This window comes from Sinocyclocheilus rhinocerous, unplaced genomic scaffold, assembly GCF_001515625.1.
Source record: "Sinocyclocheilus rhinocerous isolate Xijiao unplaced genomic scaffold, SAMN03320098_v1.1 scaffold35, whole genome shotgun sequence".
Taxonomy (NCBI): domain Eukaryota; kingdom Metazoa; phylum Chordata; class Actinopteri; order Cypriniformes; family Cyprinidae; genus Sinocyclocheilus; species Sinocyclocheilus rhinocerous.
The window spans coordinates 91,866-102,844 of record NW_015661991.1 but is presented as its reverse complement, the minus strand read 5'-3'; the positions used below and the strand labels follow the sequence as shown (position 1 = coordinate 102,844).

The following is a 10,979-nucleotide window of genomic DNA, read 5'->3' as shown; positions in this document are numbered from 1 at the left end:
AATATTCACTCATCATGACAGTAAAATAGGGCATTCTAAGTCAATCTACTGCAGTAGCCTATTTCCTCTCTCAATCAGTAGAAAATGTGGTTTACACCCGGTCATGCATGGAAAAAAAAATAAATAAATACCGTCATATACCGTGAAACCGGTACAATTTTGAAAAATACCGTGATATTAATTTTTGGTCATACCGCCCACCACTATGGATGGGCGATTTTTATTTAACTTGTTTCGGACTGAAGCATGCAACACCCGCTGAGTGCCATGAAACAGCTTAAAAGATCAAAGACAATTTTTTATATAACTCCGACTGGATTCGTCTGAAAGAAGAAAGTCATATACACCTAGGATGTCATGAGGGTAAGTAATTTATGGGCTAATTTTCATTTTTGGGTGAACTAACCCTTTAAGTATTACCAAAATATTATAGCTTTAACGAGGGGTTTAGTTTAGATTAGATGCTTTAGTTGTCCTTTCTCATCACAAAACCTCATATTCATAAAAAGACAAGTAAGTTTAAATAAAATGAAAAACATACTGTTGAAGTTCAGCATTCTTGTTAAGGTCATCGGCTATCTTCAAAAGCTGATCTACAACGTCTTTGATTTGAGGATCATCTGCATCCTGAGGTCTGCCTCCTAGATCCTCATGGCTCACATGCATGGATGGATCCTCTAAAGTAACTCGTTCAATAATATATCTTCAAGTGAAATCAAAGCACAGTAACAGTGGAGAAATGCATTCATTTACACAAATTCAAACTATTAAAATATAACACAGACAGCCTATATAAAATTGAGGATTTCATGAATTTACCGTCTTAGTAAAACGGCACTCTGTTCGATGATCACATCATCCATGACATCTGAAAATAAGTGGGAAAGAAATATTGTGTTAATGTGATTAATAATCTTTATAACACAAGTATTTTAAACGGATACAAGGTCAAAGTACAGGAAGCAATCTTTGTATTCCTAGGCGTGGTAATGGGGTGAGAGGGTATTATACATGTGGTGAACACTGACCTCTATTGGGAACAACTTCCTGTTTTGATACTGGCTGGTTTAAGAGACAGGTCATGACATGGGTTTACAAGAAAATTTGTGGCGTAGCCAAAGTACCCTACTGCCAAATTTTTATTCTCACTTCTGTCTTTCAGTATTGTTGTCAACACCTTGGTTAAAGGTTGTTTGTATAATCTTAACTTAATTTAGAAAAAAAATGCTTTAACTTGTGTACTTTCATTTTAAACAATTAAAAACATATATTTTAATGGCTTACTGGCCTTTTTGCTGGGTGACATTAGTTTCTGAATGTAATTAAAAAGTGTCTGAATGTGAATTTCTTGTAATGGGTGTTTTGCTCGTGAATTAATTCATTTTGAGCGATTCTTTTGACTAATCTTACTTTGAAAAATGCGTCTGCTCTGCTGCTGTCCTGTCTAGAGTTCAAAGACTGACTATAGGACAGAGCCAATAGCATTCGAGCACGTGATGTGAAAGAGAATTTGATTGGTTGGGCCGAGTGAACGAATCCTGCCTCTTTACAGTTTTCTGACAAATCTGGGTACAATCCTAAAGAAGTCATTCAGAGTCAGTGTTGCCAACTTAGCAATTTTGTTGCTAAATTTAGCAACTTTTCACACTACCCTAGCAACTTTTTCTTCCAAAAGCACCTAGCAACAAATTTAGCTGTTTTTAAAATTTATTTGGCAACTTTTAGCAACTTTTGATAAGTGACTCAAACAATAAAAAGGCACACATTTTCCATCTAAATCACACAAAATGAGGAAACCAAAGATGCCTCGAACATCATTGGTAATGTTATTGTTTTAGTGATTATGCAAACAAAAAGTCATTTTATTATTTGTTTGTTGGTTTTTAAATATAAAACTTGGTGAATTTAGCAACAAATCGACCTTCCTTTAGCAACTTCCCCTGAAAATTAGTTGGAAACACTTTTCAGAGTCTAACCACCACTTAAGAGGACAAATGGACTCCTAATTTCCTCTATTCGTTGTTAGTACGACAAAATGTTTTGTAAATTACACTTTTTTTGGTGGTCTGCCTCACAGCACATCAATGTCGAAATAAGTAAAATAAACAAGGTGGACTTTACTGTTCACAGAAGCCGAAAGGCCATGCTTCAGTTTTAAGAGGCAAGATGTAAGTAAACATATGACAACCATTTTACAACAGAGACAGTAATGAAAACTTTGATATTCTCGAATTTATTTTAATGAAAATATCATCTTCAATCGATTTAACAAAATATAAATACACATTTGCAAGTAGTTCAAAATAAATTATTTTTTTAATTAAGATAACTTAAATCTCTTTATATTTTAAAGGGGTCATATGATGCTTTTTTAAAGATCATTATTTGGTGTATTTGGTGTAACAGAATATGTTGACATGCTTTAATGTTCAAAAAACACATTATTTTTCAAATACTGTACATTATTGTAGGTCCTCTATGCCCCGCCTCTCTCAAACGCTTCGTTTTCCGCCTAGAAACACACAGCGTCTCCCTGACATGGCTGCTTCAACATGGCTGCTGACATGGCTGCTTTGCGTGCACATTTGGGTGCATTATGCAAATATTTCCACATAGTGAGGTAGATATGTGGGGGCGTGTTAGAACGAGCCGTTTTAGGGGGGCGTGGCAGAGTCTCAACTTTGATAAAGAATATCTCTTTGGTTTTGAGACTTTAGTCTTTGCAACTTCAGGGATCTTATCTATGCACAATCAGCTTGTAACACTCCAAAGAGAAAGGAAAGCTTGAAATCGCATCATATGACCCCTTTAAATTTATTTAAAAAAAATTTTTTTTAAAGAAAAGAGACTGAAACAGATACTCGCTTTTCGCCATCTACTGGCGGAATGGTGTAGTAAGGTCACTAAACAAATTAATAGTAAAGAGACTGAAAACATTCGAGTCTCAAAATCCCCACGCTATTTTTGACGCGCCCTGACATACGTCAGACAGACTCTGTATGACATCACAGGAAGTTCCATAATAACCGAAACGAAAATTATTAGAAGGCTTAAATACGAAATACAACGAACCTATTTAAATGAAAATCACCACACATCATCATAATATTGGTCACTGCAATGTTTAGCCCTATGAAGATGTTTAGAAGAAAGAGTAACGTTACAGTCGAAGAACAGTGTGCAAAGAGCTCGGAATGATGGCTAACGTTCGTTCACTGAAGGCAATTCGTTAAAAAGTTGTACCTCCTCTTACCTTCACCGCCCGTAGCCCCCTTCAACTCGTTTTCGTCTGTCCTCTCTCCATCGTTCGCATCTGCCATGGTTTTATTTAGTACAAACACCGTCGGCCCAAGTGATAGCTTCCTAACTAAGTTAACGTTAGCCGGGCCAGCCTAACAATTTCTGAATCCGCTAAATTCACACTTTCCAACCAAATACAACATAATCTAGTCAAGTTATCGACGCTTGCGGCTATATGTCTTCCCCAGGAGCACCATTAGAATGATAAAAGCATGATACGCAAGTGGAAAAAGTTGTCGATAGGCTTCACGAAGAGCTCCGGCAATCCATAGGAACGCTTGGAAATAACGCGGAAATGGATGAGGCGACAGTTTATTTCCATCTGCATTAATATGCAAGTGCAGATTCGCTGTGCCAAGAAATAAGCACAAGCATGCACCTTTCCGTTATATTAATTATTTTACAAACCAATCAGATATTTTTATTTATTTATTTATTGTAAGTTGTATTTCCAGGGTTTAGAAAATACTTAGTACAGAAACCCACAGAAAATAAAGTGTAATTTTATTAGAATCACAATGAGATTTATTGCCCACAATAGAAAAGATAGATAAAATATGAACAAAACTCTATATACAGATACAATTATACAAGGGAACGTGAAAGGAGCAGTAGGCTATGTTTAAAAAAAATAATTTGTGTGCTGTTTTTTTTTTTAATGCATAGGTTCACTGAAATGTATTTATTCATTTAATGTATGTATTTATTAGTTTTAGGTTCATATTTATTCAGAGCTTTTGGGAAATAACGAAATATTTTATTTATTTGGTTTTATGTAGAGGCTTGAGGAAATAAATGCTATAGTATATTACTAGCCATTCCTAAATCACTTTATTAGACATACTATTTTTCCTCTGTATGTTTTGCACAAGAAACCTATCCTTGACTCTTAACAGGTTTTCTCTACTAAAACGCAGTGATTGTTTTTAATGTGCGATCTACTATTAGAGTTTATTGACGATAGCGTACATTATTCGCCACAAGATGTCGCTATAGCACAGAGAACCATAATAAAGACAATGGTTCTGTTTACTGAGCCTTGCAAACATCATCAGTTTCCTAAGACATGGCATTTAACCAAGCAGGGGGAGGATAGAGAAGACTGGTTATATGTAATAAGCATAGTACAAAAATTAAAACATGTACTTTTGGCAAATTGCACTCTTACAGATAAAGGTGCTTCCACGATGCCATAGAAGAACCTTTTTGTCTAAATGGTTCCATAAAGAACCTTTAACATCTGAAGAATCTTTCTGTTTCACAAAAGGTTCTTTGTGGCGAAAGAAGGTTCTTCAGATTATAAAAAGGTAAGAAAGAGATGGTTCTTTAAAGAACCTTTGACTGAATGGTTCTTCTATGGCAGTGATGGGCACACTTGGCCCTTCCAGGCCACTTTCCTGCAGAGATTTGATCCAACCCTGATATGACTCTGTAGCCTTCTAGTAGTCTTGAAGACAATGATTAGCTGGTTCAGGTGTGTTTGATTAGGGTTAGAGCTAACCTCTGAAGGAAAGTGGCCTGGAAGGGCCAAGTTTGCCCACCCCTGTTCTATGGCATCGCTTTGAAGCACCTTTTAAAGCACCTTTATTTTTAAGAGTGTGTGATCAGAGGTGCCACTAATTTTTCTGGGCCCCCTCAGTAGAAATCACATTCCAGGGTGGGAGAAAGTGAGACAGTAGCTGTAAATCAAATCTACCAAAAAAAACAACAAAAAAAACACTTTGGCATAATTTAACAAAAGTTGGTACCTCACCTCAAAAACACCAGCACTTTCTTAATAACCTGCCAGGTTCTTTTTTAATAAAACCAACCCAGCCTACACAGATTCACTAGCAGGAAAGCGTAGCCTAACCAATGTACTCAGCGTAGAGTAGAGGCCTGGATAGTTGTGTCTAACTGCTAGTTTACCATCACAAAAGAAAAATGATATGGTGAAGGAAAAGAATCTAGTTTACCCTCAGTTTGTACAAGTTCTTTCTCAGTGTATATACAAATACATCATCTTTAATTTAGTCAGATCACATGCAATTATATATCTTATAGTCAGCCTTTGTTTTTATTTGTAACATTTAATGCGTGTCCTTATTCTTGCCCTGTTTAGTTATGGCAATTATGTAAAATATAAGTTACCTCTGCAGTGACCTGTAAATGTCAGATGTCTACATTTGCTGTTTCTAAGATGAATGTTATTGAAAGTGATAAATCACAGAGTGTTTTTTGAACAGCATGTGTAAAAACAAAACTTTTTTTGACTCCCAGAGCTGAAAGCGACCTCACTGAAATCCACAGTGAAAATGTTCACTGTGCCCTTGACCAAGTCATGGAAGATGGGCTGGCTCGGTCTGGAACACCCCAGACAGCTTTGGATTTAACAAATAAAACAGATGATTATTTAAAATGCATTCTAAAATTTTTACTGTGTTATCATACTTAACTATACCATGTGGGTGAAAAGCAAACCCCAATATGTAGCCTATAGTATGAATATAATAATAACAACAACAACAACAACAACAACAATTAAGCCATTTGACTTGCAAAAATAAAAATTGTTTACTTTTATTTTTACATGCTCAATTAATCGCTATTATTTTCTAGACTTGTAACCTAATGTAACAATCAGTCCACTGAAGGCAAGTTGTAAGAACCCATGTGCAGCTTTTATTTAATAAAGTAATATCCAAAATCCAAACGTACAAACGAAGACTTGAACAGACTTGACTCACCGACAGCAGGTTACAATATCAATACACGACAAGAGACAATGGCAACAAGAGGGCTATAAATACCAAACAATACGGGTCACATGACATGACCAACCAATGAGAAACAAGACACATGACTAGGACAACCAATCAGAACTTGACACATTGAACAGAGGAACCAATAGCAGGAATACAAGAGGGCAAGGGAAGCTTGACACTAACAGCATAAATCAAATTACAAAATAAAAGACATGAAAACAAGAACATGAAACAAAACCCAAAACAGACCTTACAGATTCCCCCCTCAAAAAGGCGACTCCAGACACCTAAACCACCCAAAACAACAAAAGTCCAGGAGGGTGGTGGAGCAGAAGTAGTCCAGGGGGCGAGACGGAGGGCCAAGGCCCATGAAGAGGAACAGGACCTGGAGCGTGGAGCAATGGCGGGCCTGGAGCTAGGAGCAGTGGTGGACCAGGATCATGGGGCAATGGCAGAACTAGGCTGTGGAGCCATAGAGGACAGTGAAGCACTGGAGGACCTGGGCCGTGGAGCAGTGACAGACAATGGAGCAGAGGGGGACCTGGGCCGTGAAGCAGTGGCAGACTGTGGAACACTGGAGGACCTGGGCCATGGAATAGAGGCAGATTGTGGATCAACGGAGGACCTGGGCCATGGATCAGATCCATAGGAGCATGGAGCCATGGCGGAGCAGGCCGAGCAGGATGACTGAGTGGTGTTGGCAGAGCAGGAAGCCATGGTGGAGCAGAGACATGGACAGACCACTTGACCGTGATAGAGCAGGCAGAGAGTTCTTGAGCAGCTTCCATAGCCGCAACATGACAGGCAGAATGTTCATAAATGACCTCCTTGGCCGTAACGGGGCAGACTGTGAGTTCATGAATGGCCTTCTTGGCCGTAACGGGGCAGACTATGAGTTCAGAAGTGGACGCCGCCACCTCGGGAGGTTCTGCAGCAGACGCCGCCACCTCTAAAGGCACTGGAGCAGATTCATGGACAGGAGAGGCCTCTGGAGGCGACTAGTGGACAAGGCACTGGAGCAGATTCATGGACAGGAGAGGCCTCTGGAGCAGACTCGTGGACAGAAGAGGCCCCTGGAGCAGACTCGTGGACAGAAGAGGCCCCTGGAGCAGACTCGTGGACAGAAGAGGCCCCTGGAGCAGACTCGTGGACAGAAGAGGCCCCTGGAGCAGACTCGTGGACAGAAGAGGCCCCTGGAGCAGACTCGTGGACAGAAGAGGCCCCTGGAGCAGACTCGTGGACAGAAGAGGCCCCTGGAGCAGACTCGTGGACAGAAGAGGCCCCTGGAGCAGACTCGTGGACAGAAGAGGCCCCTGGAGCAGACTCGTGGACAGAAGAGGCCCCTGGAGCAGACTCGTGGACAGAAGAGGCCCCTGGAGCAGACTCGTGGACAGAAGAGGCCCCTGGAGCAGACTCGTGGACAGAAGAGGCCCCTGGAGCAGACTCGTGGACAGAAGAGGCCCCTGGAGCAGACTCGTGGACAGAAGAGGCCCCTGGAGCAGACTCGTGGACAGAAGAGGCCCCTGGAGCAGACTCGTGGACAGAAGAGGCCCCTGGAGCAGACTCGTGGACAGAAGAGGCCCCTGGAGCAGACTCGTGGACAGAAGAGGCCCCTGGAGCAGACTCGTGGACAGAAGAGGCCCCTGGAGCAGACTCGTGGACAGAAGAGGCCCCTGGAGCAGACTCGTGGACAGAAGAGGCCCCTGGAGCAGACTCGTGGACAGAAGAGGCCCCTGGAGCAGACTCGTGGACAGAAGAGGCCCCTGGAGCAGACTCGTGGACAGAAGAGGCCCCTGGAGCAGACTCGTGGACAGAAGAGGCCCCTGGAGCAGACTCGTGGACAGAAGAGGCCCCTGGAGCAGACTCGTGGACAGAAGAGGCCCCTGGAGCAGACTCGTGGACAGAAGAGGCCCCTGGAGCAGACTCGTGGACAGAAGAGGCCCCTGGAGCAGACTCGTGGACAGAAGAGGCCCCTGGAGCAGACTCGTGGACAGAAGAGGCCCCTGGAGCAGACTCGTGGACAGAAGAGGCCCCTGGAGCAGACTCGTGGACAGAAGAGGCCCCTGGAGCAGACTCGTGGACAGAAGAGGCCCCTGGAGCAGACTCGTGGACAGAAGAGGCCCCTGGAGCAGACTCGTGGACAGAAGAGGCCCCTGGAGCAGACTCGTGGACAGAAGAGGCCCCTGGAGCAGACTCGTGGACAGAAGAGGCCCCTGGAGCAGACTCGTGGACAGAAGAGGCCCCTGGAGCAGACTCGTGGACAGAAGAGGCCCCTGGAGCAGACTCGTGGACAGAAGAGGCCCCTGGAGCAGACTCGTGGACAGAAGAGGCCCCTGGAGCAGACTCGTGGACAGAAGAGGCCCCTGGAGCAGACTCGTGGACAGAAGAGGCCCCTGGAGCAGACTCGTGGACAGAAGAGGCCCCTGGAGCAGACTCGTGGACAGAAGAGGCCCCTGGAGCAGACTCGTGGACAGAAGAGGCCCCTGGAGCAGACTCGTGGACAGAAGAGGCCCCTGGAGCAGACTCGTGGACAGAAGAGGCCCCTGGAGCAGACTCGTGGACAGAAGAGGCCCCTGGAGCAGACTCGTGGACAGAAGAGGCCCCTGGAGCAGACTCGTGGACAGAAGAGGCCCCTGGAGCAGACTCGTGGACAGAAGAGGCCCCTGGAGCAGACTCGTGGACAGAAGAGGCCCCTGGAGCAGACTCGTGGACAGAAGAGGCCCCTGGAGCAGACTCGTGGACAGAAGAGGCCCCTGGAGCAGACTCGTGGACAGAAGAGGCCCCTGGAGCAGACTCGTGGACAGAAGAGGCCCCTGGAGCAGACTCGTGGACAGAAGAGGCCCCTGGAGCAGACTCGTGGACAGAAGAGGCCCCTGGAGCAGACTCGTGGACAGAAGAGGCCCCTGGAGCAGACTCGTGGACAGAAGAGGCCCCTGGAGCAGACTCGTGGACAGAAGAGGCCCCTGGAGCAGACTCGTGGACAGAAGAGGCCCCTGGAGCAGACTCGTGGACAGAAGAGGCCCCTGGAGCAGACTCGTGGACAGAAGAGGCCCCTGGAGCAGACTCGTGGACAGAAGAGGCCCCTGGAGCAGACTCGTGGACAGAAGAGGCCCCTGGAGCAGACTCGTGGACAGAAGAGGCCCCTGGAGCAGACTCGTGGACAGAAGAGGCCCCTGGAGCAGACTCGTGGACAGAAGAGGCCCCTGGAGCAGACTCGTGGACAGAAGAGGCCCCTGGAGCAGACTCGTGGACAGAAGAGGCCCCTGGAGCAGACTCGTGGACAGAAGAGGCCCCTGGAGCAGACTCGTGGACAGAAGAGGCCCCTGGAGCAGACTCGTGGACAGAAGAGGCCCCTGGAGCAGACTCGTGGACAGAAGAGGCCCCTGGAGCAGACTCGTGGACAGAAGAGGCCCCTGGAGCAGACTCGTGGACAGAAGAGGCCCCTGGAGCAGACTCGTGGACAGAAGAGGCCCCTGGAGCAGACTCGTGGACAGAAGAGGCCCCTGGAGCAGACTCGTGGACAGAAGAGGCCCCTGGAGCAGACTCGTGGACAGAAGAGGCCCCTGGAGCAGACTCGTGGACAGAAGAGGCCCCTGGAGCAGACTCGTGGACAGAAGAGGCCCCTGGAGCAGACTCGTGGACAGAAGAGGCCCCTGGAGCAGACTCGTGGACAGAAGAGGCCCCTGGAGCAGACTCGTGGACGGACAGGTCTAGACTGTGGAGCAGAGTTGGGCCTGGACCGTGAAGCACTGGAGGACCTGGGCCGCGGAGCAGCGGCAGACAGCAAAGCACAGGAGGACCCGGGCAATGGAGCAGTGACAGACAATGGAGCAGAGGGGGACCTGGGCCGTGAAGCAGTGGCAGACTGTGGAACACTGGAGGACCTGGGCCATGGAATAGAGGCAGATTGTGGATCAACGGAGGACCTGGGCCATGGATCAGATCCATAGGAGCATGGAGCCATGGCGGAGCAGGCCGAGCAGGATGACTGAGTGGTGTTGGCAGAGCAGGAAGCCATGGTGGAGCAGAGACATGGACAGACCACTTGACCGTGATAGAGCAGGCAGAGAGTTCTTGAGCAGCTTCCATAGCCGCAACATGACAGGCAGAATGTTCATAAATGACCTCCTTGGCCGTAACGGGGCAGACTGTGAGTTCATGAATGGCCTTCTTGGCCGTAACGGGGCAGACTATGAGTTCAGAAGTGGACGCCGCCACCTCGGGAGGTTCTGCAGCAGACGCCGCCACCTCTAAAGGCACTGGAGCAGATTCATGGACAGGAGAGGCCTCTGGAGCAGACTCGTGGACAGAAGAGGCCCCTGGAGCAGACTCGTGGACAGAAGAGGCCCCTGGAGCAGACTCGTGGACAGAAGAGGCCCCTGGAAAGCAGTGTGCAGCCCATATGCTCAAAATGGCGACCGCCATCATGGGCAGTGCAGCAGACAATGGGATGCCTGCCAGGCTTGAGAGCGTAGAAACCACTGGGATGTCATCCGCTCGCCTTGCACTGACATCAGTGGTGGGTCCATCACACTAGCCATCAGTCTTGTCAGTCCAGGCCCAAGCTCCGCAGGAGGTGAGGCTCAGGCGTGGCGGCCATCTTGGCCGGGGACTCAGGCGTGGCGGCCATCTTGGCCGGGGAAATCAGGCTCGACATGAGCGGACTCTGAAATGGTGGCCATGATGGGACGAGGCTCTGAAATGGTGGCCATGTCGTGACGAGACTCTGGAAGATCAGCTGAGACGTGACGAGACTCTAGAAGGGCGGCCATTTTGTGAAGAGACTCTTGTGTGGCGGCCATCTTGCAACGAAGCTCTTGAGTGGCGGCCATGTTGTGAAGAATCTCTTGAGTGGCCGGCATGACGTGAGAAGGCTGTGGCTTGGCAGACATGATGTGGGCAGGCTTTGGCTTGGCAGGCATGACGTGAACAACT

General features: G+C 46.7%; 1 protein-coding gene across 2 annotated transcripts in view; it reads right to left on the bottom strand.

Annotated features, from left to right (window-relative positions):
• Positions 1-5,143, bottom strand: part of LOC107727097 (apoptosis regulator BAX-like) — a 19,481-nt gene extending 14,338 nt beyond the window's left edge. Inside the window, exons 1-3 of one of the 2 annotated variants that reach the window (XM_016536862.1) lie at positions 5,054-5,143; positions 820-868; positions 542-703 (exon numbers count right to left, since the gene is read on the bottom strand). In XM_016536862.1, the coding sequence (XP_016392348.1) occupies positions 542-703; positions 820-863 (206 nt within the window). In that variant the 5' untranslated portion in view covers positions 864-868; positions 5,054-5,143. Of the gene's footprint in view, positions 1-541; positions 704-819; positions 869-3,253; positions 3,638-5,053 lie in introns of those variants that run through there. The other variant, XM_016536861.1, reaches the window with a different exon arrangement.
• Between the last annotated feature and the right edge of the window lie 5,836 nt (positions 5,144-10,979).